Raw genomic sequence first — 20,493 nt, forward strand, 5'->3', positions numbered from 1 at the left:
GCAACATACCTTATTGAGAAGTTTATCATACCCAAAGTGCAACACATAGATTAGCAACTTTTTAATAACTACATTGTTCACTGTTTAAACATCCAGACAAAATGGGCATCTAAGAAGTAATAAATAAAACACAACCAATGACAAAAACAAAACACAAACACAGTTTCCCGTCTCATAGTAAGAGCTACACATACAGAATGTCACATGAAATCACAAACAAAAAGAGAATCCTGTATTCCAACCTCTGCAGTTTTAAAAACATAGGTAACCACCTGAGAATCAGTCTGAAGGAGGATGAGATAAAGGAGCAGGAAGGAGCAAAGGAAGAACGGGGGAGAGCAGATGAGAGAGAGAAACGAAAGAGGTCACAGGATCATAATCGAAGCAATTTTAGAAGAGGGAAAGGGTGAATTTAATAAAGCGCCCAGCTACTCCTCAGATTAAACACGTCAGATCCTTTTTTCTGCTCACAGCATCGGTTCTCCTGGGGATTGGGATGAAATACTGGAACCACACAGCAGCACAAAACTGAAGGTGCCTTTTAAAACCATGGCAAAACAACCCCCTGTTTTAAACCAAGCTTTAACATGTCCTCAAAGATACAATCAGGGAGATGATCATAGCTCAGTAGCAGGAGCATTTGACTGCAGATATGTCACAGGTTCAAATCCCTCTGTACCGTATGGAGCTTTTGATAAAGGCTAAGGGAGTACGTTATTGTTAAATATAGACAAAAATATGTACTTATTCTACGAAAGCATTTCTAATTTAATTGTTTGTGGTTTATGTGTCTATTTAATAATCCCTCAATGTGCAGTTCCTAATGATTTCTGATACTGGGAATTCTCTAGTTCTCTAGTAAAATTCTCCAGCATTGTTAAATGTGATTGCGTGCTGTCGGTCTGGTTGTCAACGGTCATTCATCAAGACAACACGATAATCATAGCGCTGGCCCATCCTCCCGTGCTCAAGGTTGGGGTTTTGCTGTTTGAGGTCACACTGCTACTGGTTGCTCTGGTGGTTCGGCTTCTGATTAAAATCAGCGATTCTGTTCATGTTCATCTGGCAAGTAAATATTGACTTCCCCATAATGAAGGTCCTCGTGGATTCACAAGCATGGAGAAGAGAACGCAGACAGAGAAGCAGGACGGATGAAAGGATGAGAGGGAGGGATGGATAAATAATTCACTATAAGAAGTTCCACCATAAAAAAACATGTTATTTATAAAAATGTAATTAATCACAACAGTCTAACTGTTCTAAATGACCTCTTCGTCATCGCTTTCCTCCTCTTCCTCTCTTAGCTGCTCTAGCACAGGCCCAAGAGAGGAGAGGGGGATGGCGGGAGTAGAGAAGGGAGAGCTGGAGGGTGGAGAGGAAGAGGGCGTGGAAGGAGGAGAGGAGGCGGGGACGGCAGGTGGAGGAGGAGAGGGAGGAATGGAAGGGGGAGGGGATGGAGGGACAGCGAGAGGAGAGGAGGGGGGCAGGGAGGGACTGCTGTTGCTGCTGCTAGTGCTGCCGGTCCCTGTGATGCTACTGCTGCTGCTGTTCACCACCACCTCCCTGGTCACCCCCTCGATCCACACCACCATCTCCTCCTCCTCCTCCTCCTCCTTGGTAGAGTGGGGAGGCACAGGGGGTGCTGGGTGGGGGAGGACCGGGCCAGAAAGGGGCGAGGCAGGGGCGACAGGGGAGGAGGGGGCGGAGGAGGTTGGAGGGGGCTTGGAGGACTTCCGGGAAATGTTGCGGAAGCTGGCCAGAGGGGGGCGAAGTCGGACACCGCTACGCGTAGAGCCCTCGATCGCCTTCTGGAGCTGGAGGTGGAGAGACAGAACAGCGGCATATCTATCATGTACCAATGTCATGTATTCATTTATCAGATGATTTCATCCCAAAGGACAGAGTGCCTTAGAAAACAGAGAGAAAAGGATGTGTGAAAAAAAGTCTGATAATTGAGAGAAAAAGAGAGCCGCCTTGCCTCTTTCAGTGCCACCACTCCAACCAGTTTTCCGATGCTGGTGACGTAGGCATGGCTGAGGCCCAGTAATGAGAACAGTGTGTGGGTCTGGGAAAGAAACAAGAGAGAAAAGGTCACACATCAAATTAGGCTCTCGTACTTCTTACCTACAGTATGACCCTGCTCAGACAGAACTCCTCTCCACAGTTAACTCAGAGGAGTATAGTCTAGACACAGCGTCATAAAGTACCAGTATTTTAATTGGCTGGGGGCCATGTTTCAATCCTATAAACATTCATTCTTCTTCACTTCTTTTTTGATAATAATTACCGATACTTTCTGTACCTTGTGTAATGACGTCCTCTCCACCAACTGGAAAGGGGACGGGTCTATTCGGATCTGATCGATTTCCATTGGCTTGTCCATCTCCGCTTCTTCCCATGCCTTAATCTGCAGTAGCCAATGAGAAACAAGGTCAGGGTCTGAATCAACACTGTCATTGGCTGAGGTAGGTGACTGGGGTGGCTGAGGCTCTCTCAATGTCAAAGAAACCCTTTAAACCCGTCACACTGCTCCAGCTTAGATTTAGGGTGGTTGGCACCTTTTAACCCTCTTATAGGTTTCCACATATCAACCAAGACTACTCTGACAAGGACACTGGAGTGTGGGAGTGTTTTCAGGGGGAGCATCCTCTAATAACTTGGTCGGGTGCCAGGGAGATCCAGCATGAGACTATGGAGTTGGGGGACTGAAGCTAAAACCCTTATGGGTGACATCACTTACCTCCTCTGGAGTCATGGTGTCTGAGAGGGGTGGGGGCGAGGGCTCCTTGGGGGGGGGGGGGGGATATGATAAAAAAGAGGAGACAGAGAGAGAGGTTTGATCATAAGTCTTCTGATTCACACAGCCAAACACCTTTGGCACGCCCGCTGTCACTGTTGTCAAGCCAAACCTGAACCACTGAGGACACACAGAGTCAGGGAGGACAGAGCCAAGCTCAAATCCCATTCAAATCCTCTGTTTAGACGCATGTATTTGAGAAGTATGAGCATACATTTGTTTCATATGGCCATTAGCATGTATGGAGCCAACCAACAGCATCTGCCAAGTGAATACCAATCACCACGACAACCACAGCAACAACAAGTTGTTTCTTATTCTATTGGCTGATCTCCATGTGTGAGAGCTGGAACATGTGTGAATGTGAAGCACTTGAACAATATCCAATCCCCAAAGCACTCATGCACATATCACAGACAATCAGATCAAGGCATTTTGTATACATAGAAAACAACTGGAGATTATTTAATGAGATTCATCCAACCAAATAAACAATGGATGAATATTTATGTTTCCCGTTTGAAAAAAATCCTACACGGTTCTCCATGGATCCATCGCCAAGAACGGCCCCCATTTGCATCTCAACAGCTCGTTACTCTGGGACAATTGATTCGCTGGGAAGTGACACAGCTCAGGGAGTATCACATGACTCATTAAGAGTTTTTTTGTGTGGACTTTGTGGGATGACATGCAGACATGGTGATGAACAGGTGATGCTTTTTAATTGACCACAATGTCTGTCTGCCTGTGTGTCTGTCTGCACGCCTACAGAATGTTACCAGTGACTGTCCCTCTGTCTGTCTGTCTGTCTGTAATGCTACAGAATATTACTTGAGATTGTCCCTCTGTCTGTCTGTCTCTGGCTGTGAAGAGATTTCGGAGAGTTCTCCCCATGGACTGGAGAGATCCCTTGTCTGAGAAGAGAGGGAAAAGAGGAGAGGAGGAGAGGAGGACAACAGATGGAAACATGAGGATGAAAAGATTTAGAACCTAATTAATATTCTACCTCCTCTGCATCTGATGAATACAGAGAGTCTGTATCTGACCAGGTCATGTTATTCAGACTTTGAAAAGGCTCCCCATTGGACAGCATGGGTCCCGAGGGGAGGGGACAACTCACCAGGGGCTGTGTGATTGGACGAGGGCTCCGGAGGCTTAGGGGAGGGGAGGGGCCCGTTACATTCCTCCTGCACTGGAGTACTCTGGAAAATTAGAGCAGGAATTTGTTATCATGCTACCGTATATATTAAAATGTTTCCTCAGTCCGTACAACGTTTCTAACACCCACTTTGTCTCCGCTCTCCTCGCCCTCTTCCTCCTCGTCTACGAAGGCCAAGGACTCCCAGCTGTCCCTGGCGCACTGGTTCTGCATCTGGAGAGTCTGGCCTTGCATCAAGATCCGCCTTTCTGCCGACAGCCACCAATCACACAGAGCCAGCAGCTCCGACTGGTCGATGGAGCCCAACAGGATCATCGATTCTAGACAGAACGAAAGTCAATCACAGCGAGGATGACGGCGCTACTGAAACAAATGATGTGTAACACTCACACAAAAAACATGTCAATGAAACAGTTTTACTTGTGATAAACCACGAGCAGAGAGGAGCTCTTTAGAAGGAAAGAAAGAAAAGAAAAAGGTGTGAAGGTTGCTTTACCTTTGGAGTCCACCAGGGGGATTGTCTGCAGCGTTGTGGACTCCAGCAGGTGTATAAGCTGCCTGTAGGTAGTCTGAGAAGATATGAACTTCACTTTTCGCACCATGATGTCCTCCACAAAGATGTTATACTGGCTGGAGTTACATACAACATAGGGATAGACAACACAGTCAACATGACCCCTGAAGCTGATTCATCTATCATCAAAATGACTGTATCATCTGCCTCGGAATGTTAAGGCTAATAAATAGTACATCAAGAAATAAAACACAACTAAAACCACACACATAAATATGCAGACAGGCCAGTATGTCAAACTTCCAGCCCAGCCTAGTGTTGGAAGAGGCCAGAGCTTTTCCACTGCCCTCGGAATGGTACCTGATGTGTCCAAAGCCCAGCTCGGGGAGGTAGGGCAGCTTCTTGACCTGGATGATGGAGTCGTAAAGCGAGGGCTGCAGGCCCTGGGCCACCATGTTGGCCAGGATCACCGCCACCATCATGGGCAGGATGTGGGAGATCTGCCCCGTCAGTTCGAAGCAGATCACCGCTGTGGACACCGTGTGGGTCACTGCCCCCGTCAACGCTGCTGCTCCTGTGACCCGGGGGGGGGGGGGGGGGGATGGGATGGGGGAGGGGTGCAGAGAGGGAGAGAGGGAGGGAGAGGGAGAGAAAGGGTGAAGAGGTGAGCGATCACATGATGCCAGGTCTGGAGACAGATTGATTGATGTACAGATCAGTGATTGGACATAGAACGAAGGAGGATCAAAGGGGGGATGGGACTACAGGAAAGAAAGAGAGCATGGGTGAAGCGGAGGTGTAGGGTCAGAGGGGGATGGTGGATGACATTAAAGAAAGCCATTGTTCAGTTGAAAAGGGGAGAGGAGAGACGTGGAGAGGAAAGGTGAAACGAGGAGAGAAGGAACACAGACTAACATGTCCCTGTTCGACTAAAGGGTTCTCTGGGATGTGACAGACAGAGAGAGAGATAGGAGAGGAAGGAAGACAGGAGAGGCAGGGGGAGGAGGAGGAAAGGGAGACTGACCAATGACAGCATACCCTCCAGGGATGATGCGGTACAAGATGCCGTCAAACAGGATGCCGTGGGGGAAGAGGGCGGCCATGATCTCTCCTACCAGTCTGCCGAAGGCCGCGCCTGGAGGGGGGTGGGCCAGGTGTCAGGGCACTTCCTTGTGTGTGTGTGTGCGTGTTTATCAGTGTGTGTGTGTGTGTATGAAATAGAATAATCAGACATAAATCCTACCCACCCCCACTATTTATCTGACCTTCTACAGTGCAACAAGCTTCAACATACACCACATTCATCACCTGGCAGATTTTTTCCAAGTCTTTGACAGAGAACCCTCTCTCCACATTATCAATATCTTACAGATGTTTAATATCTGTTACGATTCTACAAAATAATAATCATCATTTTACCAAGTATGAAGACTGGCATGAAGGCCCCGGAGGGAATGGGCATCGTCGTGGAAACCGCAGACATCCAAAACTACGAGAGTGAGAAAGTTGTATACGTTTCTACTCTATTCTGCTCTGCATAGAATCAAACAGAAGACGCAGAGAGCGGACAGATTAGGAGTGAAGTTGAAGCTGCGGAGGGAGGAGGTGAAGAGGATGACCTTCATGATGAAGAAGAGGAGGAGGATGACGAAGGGGCTGATGTCAGGGTGCAGCCAGGCAGAGGAGCGGCCCAGCCCCGGGGGGGCAGGGGAGCCCCAGATCTTGGTCCAGGTGAAGTTGTCAAACAGAGAGTTGATGCACTCTCTGGGCATGAGCTGGAGGTAGAATCAAGGGGGTGGTTGTGGAAGGGGAGGTGGGGGGAGTAAAGAAAGGTGAATGTCTAGTTCAGGAAAGTGATCAAAGTGTTTATATACTCTGTATATAGAAGTGTGTACTTTCTTATTCTGTATATAAATGTCCTTTTGACAAGTGTTAACATGTAACAGACAATGTTGCCCTTGTACTGCAGATTTCTGATTAATTGCTGTAGATTTCTTGTATTTAATATTTACACTGGCTGCCAACTGTGTCCAAAGGGTAGCTTAGAGGGTACAGAAGCTGGTGTTACAACCACACACGTATACAGACACACACACACACTCTGGCACACCCAAACACCTCACTTTATTGGCACTAGACAGGCTATTTTTAGTACCTGAAAACACATTATGTATTCAAGTATTGTTCTGCAGAAGGTGACAGAGCAGAGAGCTGTTCATGATTACAGTGTTTGTGTGTGTGTGTGTGTGTGTGTGTGTGTGGGGGGGGTCTATGTCAAAAAGCCCTCAAGTATTAACGTCACAGGACATTGGACAAAAAAACTGGGTTGAACTCTGACCTCTCCGGCCATGAACTGTCCAAACCCAGGAGGAAAGGTCAAGGTGGCAATTACAAAGGTCACAACAGCTGGAAAGATCAGTCGACTGTAAAAGAAAACAGTCATTCAAATACATCTTTAACATGTTCTGTCAAACTGTGTAAGATACTCCTTCTGTCTGACACACAGCCCTCCCCTGTGTCTTACTGTCTGGTGAGGAAGCGAGTCATGGCGTTGGGCCTCCTCATGAAGAGCACCACATGACGGTTCAGATAGACAAAGAACGCCCCCAGGAAGCCACAGGAGATCCTGCACACAAGGTCAGCAAAACCTGCATGACATCACTTCCTCTGTACCAGCAGGATGTCACACGATTTTCTCTGGATCGTAGAACCATTAACGCTCATTCCTATGCCCCCTCCCATCTTTCTCCTTCCCCCTCTCTGTTTTACCCGATGATTGCAAAGGCAGGAAGCTCCTGCAGGTCAAAGGGAAAGTCCATGCGGAAGTTGGTACGGAACAGAGCAGTGATGGTAACTGAGGGCGACAAGAGGGAAAGATGGGAAGGGAAGCAGTGAGTGGTTGAGGGGGGAGAGATGGGGGGTGGAAGGAGGAAGACAGGGTAGAGAAGGGAGGGGCAAGGGACAAAAGGCGGTTCTTAAGATCTTGATCTCGGTGAGACCTACAGAATCAAGATGGTTAACAGGACAGAACCCAGGATGGCACCACCTAGTGGCTGATTACAAACACTTTGGCACAGCTTGTGCCTCAGAGACAGCTCCATAGAGAAATGGCGCCCTCTAGTTTAACTCCTATGATCGACTTGACAGTCATCGGCAGTCATCCAGAGGACCCACCGGAATCTTTGTTGAAGACGGACAGCACTCTGAAGATGAAGGCACTGAAGGTGGCAGCGAAGTAACCTCGCCAGTAGTTCCTCACCGCAAAGTAGGTAGACGTCACCTCAATACTGAAGAGCACTCCTGATAAACACAGAGAGATTGATGGCGAGAGAGAGACAGAGAGAAGAGAGACAGAGACGTTAGATCCTGCTAGATCTTGTCACAGACAACGTGAAATAATCTGTAAGTGTTACACGAGGTCTGTGCTATGCAATCCTCCAGCAAATCCCACTGTTTACAAACTGTGGAAAGGGTCGGAAAAACGAGAGAGGGCAAAGGGGAGTAGGAGAAAGGGAGGAGGAGCAGTACCTCCCAGAGGGGTCCCGAAACAGCATCCCACCCCCACGGCACAGCCCACTGTCAAGATGTCTGTGTAGCAGTATGGGCTCTACTGACACATGGAGGGGGGGGGGGGGTTAAGGGCGGAAGAACGGAGGGAAGAGACAGGCAACAGAGGGGGAGGAAAGGGGGATAAAGTATAAAGAGAAGGGGAAAGCATAGAGGGAGGAGAGGGAGAGCGAGAGGGAAGAGAGGGAGGGACAATAAGAGAGAGGACAGAACGAGCAAGGGCATTTGAGGAGAGGATGAAAGAGAGAGCGTAAATGAATAATGCCCGCCTCACTGAACAACTGCCAAATAAGTTTGTTGTAACCACGTGTATGTTTCCAAGCACTGGCTTCATGAGGGCCTACCTGATAGACCCCAGAGAGGAAGGACATGAGTCTGCTGAGAACAGCAGCACAAATGCTGGCTATGTGGACAAAGGGGCCCTATAAGAACAGACAGACAGGGAGAGAGTTAGACCATGTGTGTGTATGTGTGTGTGTGTGTGTGTGAGTGTGTATGTGTGTGTGTGTGGGGGAGTGAGTGGATGGATGCCCACCTCCTTTCCCACAGGCATGCCACTGCCAAGGCCAGCGGTAAGGCCGATGACTTTAGCCGTGAAGGCTTTGAAGGTCAAATACTCCTTCAACACGACTCCCCTCAGAATAGTCTTGAGCTCCGGAATACCCGACCCTGGCAGAGAGGGAGGAAGGAAAGAGATGGACGAGGAGGGAAGCAAGTTGAAGTCAGTGGAACAGCGATATCTGAGATCGGTAGGGGTTGTGAGGAAGAGAGCAGTGGAAGGGAAAGAGGAAGCAGGGAGAGGGGCAGGAAGGCAGGCAGGGAGGCAGGCAGGCAGGAAGGGAGGCAGGCAGGCAGGGAGGCGGGTACACACCGATGGCTTGCGGTGCGACCAGGTGGCAGAAGAAGGAGGCGAACATGATGAGCATCATGGGATAGGAGACCCAGACCAGGTACTGCAACAGCACGTTACCTCTCAGTTCCGTGTGGATCCACTTATAGGCTGGGGGAGCAGGGGGGCAAAGGGGTGGGGGACCAAGGGCATGGAAGGAGATTAGTCATAGCAGGGTCGACTCACAGTTACAAGGATAACACGGTAAAGACTACCCCTGGACGGGGTCAAAGGTTAAAGGCCAATCCGTCTGACTGAAAGGTTCTGGTTTGTTGTCTATGAGACACTTCATACCGTTTGACTTGCTAAAGTGCAAAATATTAAGGATTACCTTACATTGTGACTGAAGAGACCGTACTACTAAAGAGTACTGACCTGTTGTGTTAGAATGTTGGTTAGAAACATATTAGTTGTCCACAGTCGACCAGAGAATCAATAAGAAGAGTGGTCTTTCAAAGCCCTCATGCAAATGTTATCAATAAATTGGCTGTCCAGTGGGGAATTGATGTGTTGATGCATGATGGGTATTGTAGTTTATTACCTTGAAGGCTCTTAGCGCTGGCGTAGTCCATGGACCAGCTGACTAGAGCCATGCTGATGCCGAGGAGGACCAGGAAGATCCAGTCCTCACCAAGCTTGGTCACCAGGAACCTTTGCACACGCATCACACAGTCTGAAAAGACCACAGGACAGAGTTTGAATGCGTTTCATGACAAGTATATTTACCATATTTCTTTGAATAAACGCTGCCCTTGAATAAACGCCGCCCCCAGAAATCTGAATACGGTTATTTAATTGGTTAAATTCAACCCCAGTATTTATTACACATCTACATAACTTTCTGCACAGCTTTCTGTTTGAAAGCTAACGTGTATGAATGTTTAGGCATGCTGCTTCAGATATCTACACAATGTAGAACACTTGTATTTGAGACAGTTGTACTATCAACGCACAGCTAATTGATAGCCAATGAGAAAGGGAGTTGCCTCACTCATAGACAAACAAAGAGTAGACAAGGAAGTCAGCGGTAGTAAATTAGTTTTAGGTGCATGATTCATTTGTCACAATGCCAGCAATGAAGTTGTCTATGGCTGCACTGTAGCTACAATTCACAAAATCTCTCTTACTAACGCTGCACCAAAAATTAACGTTGTTTAATAAACGCCGTGGCTACACTTACATTTATTCAATTAGCTTATGCTTTTATACAAAGCAACTTCCAAGAGAGAGCTTTACAAAAAGTGCATAGGTCTATGTTCATAAACAACGAGAGCCCCAAAAACATTGCGGGTAGCCAAAACATGAGCATACATTGTGATAAGCAAATAAGCGCCAATGGGAAGAAACACAAGAGCATGTACCTGTAGGAAAGCAAGCAACAATAATATAATTTCCAGCGAGTGCAAGTAGTACACAAGACAGTCCGGACACATGCATGGTCTGGTTAAAACCCAAGTACATCTACTAACTACTTTCCTGCACTCATATAACATAGCTGTCGCCCTCTCACTATTTACAGCTTTTCTGACCCCTGACCTTTGCATTTTGAGTAGGAACGCCGCTTCTTTATAGAAGAGCTGTGCTCTTGATCTGTAGGCTGTCCAGCCTGTCCAGACTCTGCCTCCGCCTTGGAGTGGTGCTGACTCCGATGCCTCGCATGGTGGCCGTGACCATGGTGACTGTGCCCATGGTGACCGTGTCCATGATGATGGAGTCCATGGTGCTGGTGACCGTGGTGATGTTGGTGTCCGTGTTTCTTGAACTGTCTCTCTGTCAGGAGTCGGGTGGCCTCTCTCCTGCCTGACCCGCCGTGGTGCTCGTGGTACTCCCCATACAGCTGAGAGGAAAGAGAACTACGTTACCCATAAAGCTGTTCAGGAGAAAATACAGTTATATGCCTACATGGAAGCCTACAAGTAGAAATATATTTTTGATTGTTTTCTTTGTAAAAAGAATATATATATATATATATATATATATATATATATATATATATATAAGGAGAACATAATTACGTTACCCACATGCCTAAACAGCGGGAAATTACTTTCCATGGAGCTTGAAAGGGGGAGGGATACGAGAACTACGTTACCCACAGGCCTTTGCTCAGGGAAAATGCCCAATGAAGATTCAGTGATGTATCAACTTAATTGCTAAGAGTCAAAACAGACTTCTTATATCTTCTCTGTGAGTAAAATAAAAAAATGTAAATGCACATGGACACGAGCAGATGTCCCAGAGCGTGGGAAAGTCAGGGTGTCACAGAGCAGTGGTCTGTCTTGCCCTGGCCACCACAGGAATAGACTCCTCAACTTGTTGACCTAAATCTCTCTGGAGCGGAAGCTGGGGTCTACATCTACATGAATCTGACCTGGACAGCTTCCATGGCATCTGGAAGAGAGGTTAGACCAACCTGATCCCCTTTCTCTCTTGCACAAACACACCTCACCCCGTCAGTCCACTGAGAGCCTGTCTATCTAGAAACCCTACAGTAAGCCGTGACATAAGACATTCACAACATAATGAAGCATCACAACATACCATCAATGCTGAACAAAAGACACATTCTTTCATAGTTTGGGCATGGCCCTTTTATCAGAAAGCAAACAGCATGACTGTTACCAACACCCCAGGCCAGCATCAACCCTCTACTGGGAACAAATGAACAACACCAGACCCTCTTAACTTCCTGCTTGACAATTTATTTCAAGTAGGTTACTGAAGTTCTGTCTCAGACTGCTAAGCTACTGTCAATCAAGTCATCGGGCTATTTGCTAGCTAGTTCATGCTAGGTCACTGCTGAAGCTACTCTGCTATGGATGACGGGCCACACCTGTTGTGATTCTCATAGAATGGTACGTTACAGGGATCCCATACCATCCTGTCACTTCTCTCTTACACAAACTCATCTGTCCATTTCAGTCATTCCCCTTTTCCCTTCCACTCCTCCTCTGTCAGTACATGTAATCCCTTGCTTTCTCCAAATCCCCCCCCCCCCCGGACCCTATACACCTCACACCCCCTAAACACCTGCCTTCTCCTCTCTCGCCTTCTCTGGTCTACCTTCCCCTTCTCTCTCCCCCTCTCTCTCCCTCTCTCTATCTCTCTCTCCCTCTATCTCTCCCTCTTTCTGGATGTAACTCTACCCTGGGGGTTATATTTAGAACCGGTGTGACCCAATGATCGCCGACACACTTCTCCACACCTCTCCCCCCTCTCTATCTCTCACCCTCCAGGTCTATCTCTCAATCTCTCGCAATCCTGATCTCTCTCTCGCTGTCCGTCTATCCGTCCTTGAAACTGACCATCAAGGACTTTGGGACATTACATTTGAAATGCCTGGACGGGTCACAGGAAGTAGTCACATGATTAAAATGGCCAGAAAACTCATCCTGCATGTACCAAGGTGTGTCTATACCGATTCAAAATCAAAGTCTGTATTTCTCTGGACTAGAATCTCAAATACCGGTGTCACCGGTATTGTTATTATGGAAGTTCTACTAATTTAAGTTTACATATGAATAGGCTCCTAACAACACATTATAATATATGTCCACAGAGTTTTTCTCTATTTTGTATGTCCTGCATGTCACGCTCTCTAACATTATGTCTGACAATCTATCTGTGGCACTGCATCTGTGTCGATCTCTCCCTGAACCTGTCTGTGGACTGTGATGCTTCCAGCAGTAGTAGCTAGCTATATCAGCTACATGTGGGTGCATGTCATTGTATCAGTTTATGTAAAGTCAAACTTAATGCATACGAAGGTCTTCTAAAATAGAGGGTATTAGACAGGCATTCCCCTGGGTCCTGTCATCATTACGCCACCCTCCTGCTGTTTACACATAATGTATATATAGATACACACACACACACATAAATACACACAAATATACCAATACAAACAAACACGCATATACACTCACAAAGACAAGGTCTGGCTGAAAAAGTGACACTTCTGAATATAGCTTAGTGCTATTGGTGATAGTAAGTTATCACAATTCACATGGCCATCAGTACACACACACACACACACACACACATTTACATTATGTATAATGTTACAAACAAACACAATTGCCAAATGTCACTAGTGCATGACTGTGCAGTTCTAGAGGAACACATACTTTATAATGTGGCATGGAACTTTAATAACAACAGATCACATGCATGAGCAGGTTCTTGAATCTACTTCAGGATTAAGAAAGTAAACTGAACTGAGGTTACAACACATCCTTTACCCCCCCCCCCCCCTCCTCCCTCTACTTTGAGGTGGAAGATGAGAGGTTGGACAAGTTGTCTGACAGGTGACACAGTCAAGTGATAAAGTGGACAGGATGTAGAGAATGGAGAGAGTTCAAATGAGAAAGACAAGGAGAGGGAAAGAAAGATAGGAAGAGAAAGAAAAACCAGGGGAGAGAGGAAACGAAAGAGACATGCAGGGAGAGAAAGAGAGTTACGACAAATCGTGGAAGAACACGGTCTTTTAGGCACCTGCTGCGTGGCTGTGACCAGATTGCTTAACCAGCAGACACACACACACACACACACACATGCAAATGACCACACTAACTGACTGACTGCACAGTCCACAGCTGCAAAACTCGCAACGTCATTCCAGAGATTATATAGTTAATGAATTATTGGATTCATTTTCCAATACCCATAGGAGACAGAAAAGAAAAGCACAGCACACAACATGCACGGAGGGAGGGGTGAGAGGTAGAAGAGAGGGAGACAGAGAGGGAGTGAGTGTGTGAGAGAGCCAGAGGCACTAACCAGGGTCTGTTGGTATCTCAGAGCCTTCCTTTGCGACGCATCTGCGGCCATTGACACACTGTCACTGACCCAAAAATAATCCCCTCCACTGGCCGAGTGTCTCCGCTACTCTCAGGCAGGGGGCGTGCAGACCAACACTCTCTCTCTCTCTTTTTAATGCACATGCTTCTCTTTCACAGGTGCACTCTAGGTCCACTCTCTCATACATGCAATCTCATGCTCTCTCTCCCTCTTTTGCTCCCTTTTCTTTGCTCTCTCTCACAAACACACACACATAGTCTTACATGGTGTAAAGTAGTTCTCAAAGCAGTAGCCCCCCCCCCCCACCCCCCCGTCTATGGCCACACTGGGGCAGGGTGTGCTAACCAATCCATGCCCCTCTCTCTCTCCCCCCCCCCCTCCCTCCAGCATCGGACGTAATCACGTTGCCCTTGGTAACCCTGTTACACTTTGATCACCTGTTAATTTGTACAGGACTACACAATAATGGGAAATAAAAGAGAGAGAGAGACAGAGAACAAGACAACGAGGAAGAGAGGGAGGTCTGGCAATAAGGGAGGCTCGACCAGTTTTACTAAGGGTAGGTTACGTGGTGGGGGTGTGGAGATGGGCAGTGAGTAAGTCGGAAGAACAATTTGGAGACACCTATGGTGGCCTTTGAAACAAAAACTCCCTTAAGGGTGGAAGGAAGAGGTGCAGCTAAGGGGTGTGGTCAACCTGGGAAACAGAGAGAGAGAGAGAGAGACGTAGGGAAAGTATTACAACACAGCACCAAGAGAACAAGAGAGAGGGAGAGATATTAAAGAACAGAAACCTGACCAACAGGATAATACAACATGCTGGAACGTCCTTCATTTACGGCTAAGCCAGTCTACATTAGAGGTATGTCATAGCAAAGAGAGGAAACAACACTGTTACTGATACTGCCGACTCCGCATCTGACTGATTTAGGGGCACTCCCACAGAAGATGCCAGGTAAGACGACATTGCAAAATGCAGACACTCAGTGATTTCAATGTGTCTCTTTTACTTGATGTGCGTGTGAATGTCGGCGCGTGATCATGCCCAGTGCACACGAGAGCATCAGTAATGCAGTTAGACTGGTTCATCTTGTCTAGACGTGGGCAGCGTAGGTGAAATAACAGAAACCTGATGTAGGAATGTGAGTGATGACTCAACAACAACATGCTCTGAGTAGGAGGAGTCCCACACACATCCTTTATGACTCCCCTCCCCTCGCACACACACACAAAGAAATCCCCTCTGAACACATACGGTACCTTAAGATTACTCAGTTATGGAAGCCTGTAGGGGAAGGCCCATCCCTCTGTGATGTGACACACAGCAGTGGAGGAGCATGCAACAGGTGAGTTTGATTGCACTTGCCGTGATTGGGTTCAGAGATGAACAGAAATAATGAATAGAAAAATGTGAACAAAGATAGATCAGAACTTTGAGACAGAAAGAGACATAGCTCTGTTATGAATCTGTATTTGTAGACTTGCACTGTTGCTGTACTGTAAAAAACACACACACACACAAGGACAGGAGAATCAACAAGGGACATTTATCTCACAATTTTCCCCACTCAGAAAATAGTCAAAACTTGCAGTTGGGTCAACAGTTTGACCACTACTACAACCGTTTTCAGGTATAATAGTCCTGGTGTTAACTCCAGGTGTTGTAGTATTACTGATAATGTGCAGTTAACCTATTCATACTTTGGAAATACTTACGTATATAAGTGGTTCTACAGTTCTTCTGTTCTCTCCATATCAACTGTTTTCTTTTCATATAGTGGTGCATTTGATAACCTATCTACCAGGAAGCTCTCATGAGCTTATAAATGTTCCGTATCATAGCGTGGTCTTTTCCTGCTGTTATTTTATGGCTACCATGCCATGATATCCCTTTCCTTGTTACCTCATCTGAACCTGTGGTGTACAGATTTGAATATCCCATGTGTATCAATCTTCGGAAACTTCAGTGACATTGTTCCACTGAACCACATGAAATCATTTTAATCTGTATGTTGATCGTGTTAAACAAACGCAAGCACCTGAGTCCATCTGTGATCCATCCCAAAAGAAACGATTAAGGTTAGCTTTGTATAAAAAGAGCGGTTCCCAAAACTAGGCCTAAATGCTAGCTATGTTGACACCAGTGTGAGACAGGCCCAGCCCTGCCCGCTTGTATGTTATTAGTACACGTTATAAATGCCTACCAACTCAACCGTGGGTTAGTCTGACAGTATGCCATGAGCGTGTCATATAGTATTAGTCTCCACAGTTCAGCTGACAGTACCCAGCTTTAGGAAGCCAGCTCCAGGCGTATTCCACCTCAGCCAAAACACGGGATGGGACCCCACACAGAATGCTCTCTGGGTCTGACAGCTGGGATATGGTGACCATGGCAACCTTTGGGGTGAAGAGAGAGGTGTTTGTGCTGTGGGTGTAACAAGGGATGAGTGGCCCAGGGAGCAGACTTGATGCTGAGTCACTACAGCTCTGAACGTCAGGGGTCTGGAGGTGCTGCTGACCTGTACTTTCTGCTTGTGTGTGTGTGTGTGTTCCACAGGATGTCACAGGGAGACGTAGAGTGTGTATCAGGAAACACCCTTTGTGGTGAGTGTTACTCTCCATCTCAGTACTCGCTCTCTTAATTGTGCTTAATCCATTTCTCCCCTGATGCCTCCTCCTCCATCTCACCTCAACCAAGCCAAGCCAAGCTCAGGTACAGATGCTCTGTTTGTGTCAAACACAAAGCCTGAGGCACAGAGCTCAAACCCCATGTTAACAGAGTAGAATAAGTATGCCTCTGTACTAGGGTGGAGCACTTCAGATCGCCTTTTACAAACAATACCAAATTAACAGTTCTGCAGCCATTGGAGATAAGGTTACATTATGTTGCCTCATATAAGTCTGGACAGACGCCTTGAATACACAGATAAAAACACATAGCAAAGGAAAAATCTAATTTGGAAAAATGTTACACACCTGTTTGGCTTCACAAAGTAAACACCATCTGTATAGTTTGTGAATCCAGTCGATATCATTGTTTCCACACATAAGACAAGGATCTGTTTTTAAAGGATCAGTTTCTCTCCAGCACATCTAACATCTGTACATTTCACCAAACAAACTATGGGCGCTGGGCACGATTTGCTTTCAATAGTTTCTATTGACATGCTAATTCTGTCACACTTAGTAGGAGCTAAGACTACCGGTGATGTGTCAATAGGCTGACCTAAGCTTTCAGTCAGTGGAATGACGAGGTATTACATGACACTATGTGTTTTGCCATGAATACTCTTGCCACTGTGCTCGTTATTCAAGTTTACCTTCATAAGTCACTGTCTCATCTTACAAAGGATACACACAACAGTACTTAGTGAGGTATTCAAACAGGTGGGATCCAGCTATGCAGCTGGATGCAGCTCTTCAGCCAATGTCATGTACACAGACTGTGGAAACACTCAACATTGACTCTGTCCAAACCAAGTGAAAATGCCATTTTTACATTATGTACTACTGTAGATGTTGACACCTCTGCGACCTCAGCCTCTCTCTCTCCTACTTTCTGTCTCTCTCCATCCTACCCGCTACATTTCTCTGACTGTCTTCCTTCCTCTCTCCCTCAGTGGTCCTGAATCATCAAAAGGAAGTGATTGTAGTTCCTGTTGTACTGCTCGTGATCTTCCTGATTGCTCTGTTGACCATCTTCCTGTTGAAGTTCTGCCCTGACCGTACCCCAGCCCCTACGCTTCTCCCGACCACCACTCCACCGCAAGGAAACAGAGCGAGCAGACACAGACACACACGCAGTCAGAGACACAACCTTCGGGGCATAGATGGTGAGTGTGTTATGTGTGTGTATGTGTGTGTGTTTCAGGGTTTGAGTCTGTGTCTGCATGACACTGATTCATTATTTATAGCAGTGCTGTGTTATAAATCTACCATGGCACAGTAGGTAAGGCTGACATCTGCTCGATTTCAAGTTCAACCTCCCTCTCTCTCATTGATCTCCTTTCTTCCCTCAAATTCCTTCCTCTACGCAGCTCCTACTGAGCTCAACCCTCTAGAACATGAGGTGGTACCCATAACAACCCCCAGCAGGAGGCTGGCCCCGCCCACATTGGCTGCAGTACCGGATATGGCCAGCGAGAGGCAGCCTGGTTCCTTCCAGCTGGTCACTCCTCTGCCCAGGTCATTGTTTGTGGTTCCAGGAGCCTCTGTGACTCTCTACAGGGCCAGGATGGAGAACAGGGATGTCGTTCTGCGAGTGCTGAAAGGTAACACACCATAACAGACTAAAGGTTGTACTGCAGTAACTAGTAGGAAGAAGACAAGGCTGTATTTAGGACGTACAATATCTGATAATGTATTCCGAGGAAAAACCTGATAGTCTTAACTACCCAAATCAGCAAAACATTCTGTCTCGAAAGCACAAATCCATCCAGGTAGAATCTAAGATTTTTCCCTTTCTCTTACCAGAATCAGCAGACGCCAGTGAACGGCAGCACTTCCTGGGGTTTGCTTCCTTCCTGTCAGAGCTGGGGCCCCACCCCTTCTTGCCGGGTATGATGGGAGTCGTGTCCGTGCGGTCACCCTTGGTTACAGTGATGGAGGAGCTGGAGCACAGAGACCTGCTGGGTTATCTCTGGAGGTGCAGACAGGTACCACGGGGTTATCTCCGCCGGGTTACACAGGTACTGCAGGGTTATCTCTGGAGAGAGAGACAGGTACTGCAGGGCTATCTCTGCAGGGTGAGACAGGTACTGCAGGGTTATCGCTGGAGGGTTAGACAGGTACAGCAGAGACAGAGTGAATAGCAATATACTCCACACCATACTGCAGTCATACATTAGCTAACATGTTGGCCTTCTTCTAGGTAATAAAAAAAAATCATCTTCACTATGTCTTTATTATTGGTAACACAGTAATAGTATTTATACCAAAGTATATCAATGCAACTGATACCGAAATTGGGATTAAGAAAGTAATTAAGAGTTTAAATTGTTGTTTTTTCTTGGCAGGACCACACAGGTGAGGGGTCACCATGTGACCTCACAGAAAAACGCGTCTTCATCATGGCAGGACAGGTGGCGTCTGCTCTGGTTGGTTTCAGCCTACTTTTCTTTCTACCTCCTCTCTTCTCCTCCTCTCTTTGTTGAGAAATCTGGATTAAAAAAATGAAAATAACAATAGCACCCATCTTCTCTCTCCATCATCTAATGTTATTCTCACCAAGTACAATGTCAGCTCAAGGTCACCTCTGTTCCTCCACCTAGGAATATTTGCACAGCAAGAGCTGTATCCATGGCAACTTGGGTGCCCGGAGTGTTCTGGTTGGTCAGGACCTAACAGCCAAGCTCTGGGGGCTGGGCCCAGCGTACAGGAGGCGGGGCCAGATGGGGACTCCATGGGAACTGGAGGACATGGAGTTGAGGAAGTGGCAGGCTCCTGAGATACTGGCCAGGAGAGACATCAATCAAAGTAGTGATATGTAAGTATCTACTCTGATTGGATGGACCCCTTATGGTATTTATATAACCAGCAAAAAAGTTAAAGTTACTGTTTGATAGTAGCATGCATTTTCAGAATATTGAATGTACAGTATAGTTAAACCAGGTGATATGTCTCCAACAGCTGGTCCTTTGGTATACTGCTCTATGAGATGGTGACACTTGGTGAGTGTTAAATTCTTCTTGTTTTAACCAAACAACCAGCAATGGCTGAATTAGAGTGGGGCACTTCTGTATTGTGGTTGAACTGTTCACTTCCTCTTCCAGGTGACCCTCCCTTCCCAAATGTCCTGGCCAGTGAGCTGCTGCAGTACCTCCAGAGAGGGAACTCCCTGAAGAGGCCTGTTAGCTGTTCTAACTCAATGTGAGAGCCCCACACTAACAGAGCGTATAGAACAGAGCACATAACTGAAATATATATATATATATATATGTATCATAAATACATTGAAAATGATGTTGTTTCCATGGTATTCAAAGACTGACAAAAGGAAAGCAATAAATGCATGATTGATTAAATATTGATCTGTAAAACATATCTTTCAGCTACTCTACGATTAAGTCCTGCGTGCAGTGGAGTCCCCAGGAGCGCCTCCCATTGGCTGGGCTGATCCGGAAGATCCAATCAGGAGAGAGAAGTGCCAATGACAGGACTGTTTTGCGGGTGCCTGAGCCCCTGGACACAGACAAGTATCTCAGAGAGGCTGGGTACGGGGAGGCCTACAATTACGCTGTTCTCTGATTGGATGGCTGTGTGGGAGTTTCTCTGGATTGGTCAGAGGGAACTACCAGGGTCACCTGATCTCACACTGAATGACTGAATGGGAATGACTCATGGAATTTGGGTAAAGGTCCTTCAAATGAGAAGGAGGACTAAAGTGGAAGAAAGTATACACTGTTTACAGAAATTATATGCCTAAAGAGTAATATATAAATGTGCCCGAATGCGTATCCATTGTGTATGTATACAGTATAAAACGTGTGCGTGTAGACGAGCAGAAAACTAAACTCTGCAATGACAACATTTACCCCAAACCATCTCTTCCTCTCTTCTAAAAACAGACATCTGTGATGGATTGTTGACATTGCAATGAGAAACACGGAGCAAAGCCTTGGCTAACAAACTAAGATGGATGCCTTTGTCAGAACAAAGCACTTCCAACACACCACATCTCCTTTTCAGACACATCCAAACAAATGCTAAATAAAACCAAACTATTTTGCAATAGGTTGTCCTATAGTTTTTTATTATATTATTGACCTT

The 20,493-nt window shown here is 46.5% G+C and overlaps 3 protein-coding genes across 10 annotated transcripts in view; 1 reads left to right on the plus strand and 2 right to left on the minus strand.

Moving 5' to 3' along the window:
• Nucleotides 1-46: 46 nt before the first annotated feature.
• Nucleotides 47-13,920, minus strand: clcn1a (chloride channel, voltage-sensitive 1a). 2 transcript variants are annotated; one of them, XM_084696194.1, is made up of 23 exons: nucleotides 13,706-13,920; nucleotides 10,463-10,763; nucleotides 9,468-9,599; nucleotides 8,909-9,037; nucleotides 8,573-8,706; nucleotides 8,382-8,459; nucleotides 7,999-8,077; nucleotides 7,645-7,770; nucleotides 7,240-7,324; nucleotides 6,995-7,096; nucleotides 6,809-6,893; nucleotides 6,090-6,245; nucleotides 5,890-5,959; nucleotides 5,495-5,605; nucleotides 4,831-5,044; nucleotides 4,453-4,586; nucleotides 4,086-4,276; nucleotides 3,918-3,999; nucleotides 3,629-3,711; nucleotides 2,741-2,785; nucleotides 2,303-2,407; nucleotides 1,979-2,065; nucleotides 47-1,814 (listed from the first exon to the last, which is right to left on the minus strand). In XM_084696194.1, exons 1-23 carry the CDS (start codon nucleotides 13,754-13,756, stop codon nucleotides 1,260-1,262), a joined length of 3,135 nt encoding a protein of 1,044 aa, XP_084552320.1. In that variant the 5' UTR covers nucleotides 13,757-13,920; the 3' UTR covers nucleotides 47-1,259. The 2 variants fall into 2 exon arrangements, with proteins under 2 accessions (XP_084552320.1, XP_084552321.1); XM_084696195.1 differs by lacking the exon at nucleotides 13,706-13,920 and adding an exon at nucleotides 10,951-11,025.
• On the plus strand, nucleotides 12,180-20,455 carry styk1a (serine/threonine/tyrosine kinase 1a). Of its 5 annotated transcripts, none has more exons than XM_084696202.1 (10): nucleotides 12,180-12,332; nucleotides 16,283-16,329; nucleotides 17,346-17,558; nucleotides 17,763-17,996; nucleotides 18,199-18,380; nucleotides 18,741-18,821; nucleotides 18,996-19,210; nucleotides 19,354-19,394; nucleotides 19,497-19,593; nucleotides 19,776-20,455. In XM_084696202.1, exons 1-10 carry the CDS (start codon nucleotides 12,262-12,264, stop codon nucleotides 19,969-19,971), a joined length of 1,377 nt encoding a protein of 458 aa, XP_084552328.1. In that variant the 5' UTR covers nucleotides 12,180-12,261; the 3' UTR covers nucleotides 19,972-20,455. The 5 variants fall into 5 exon arrangements, with proteins under 5 accessions (XP_084552328.1, XP_084552329.1, XP_084552330.1 ...); XM_084696203.1 differs by lacking the exon at nucleotides 12,180-12,332 and adding an exon at nucleotides 14,118-14,680; XM_084696204.1 differs by lacking the exon at nucleotides 12,180-12,332 and adding an exon at nucleotides 14,118-14,587.
• Nucleotides 20,456-20,457: 2 nt separating this feature from the next.
• LOC146295351 (polyhomeotic-like protein 1) overlaps nucleotides 20,458-20,493 on the minus strand; it is a 6,961-nt gene continuing 6,925 nt past the window's right edge. For all 3 annotated transcript variants that reach the window (XM_084696199.1, XM_084696196.1, XM_084696197.1), the window contains exon 15: nucleotides 20,458-20,493. This exon is cut by the window's right edge and continues 945 nt beyond it. The gene's annotated coding sequence lies outside the window, so the exon portion shown is untranslated.

The sequence above is a fragment of the Hypomesus nipponensis genome, chromosome 4, assembly GCF_054491055.1.
Source record: "Hypomesus nipponensis isolate SF chromosome 4, ASM5449105v1, whole genome shotgun sequence".
Classification (NCBI taxonomy): domain Eukaryota; kingdom Metazoa; phylum Chordata; class Actinopteri; order Osmeriformes; family Osmeridae; genus Hypomesus; species Hypomesus nipponensis.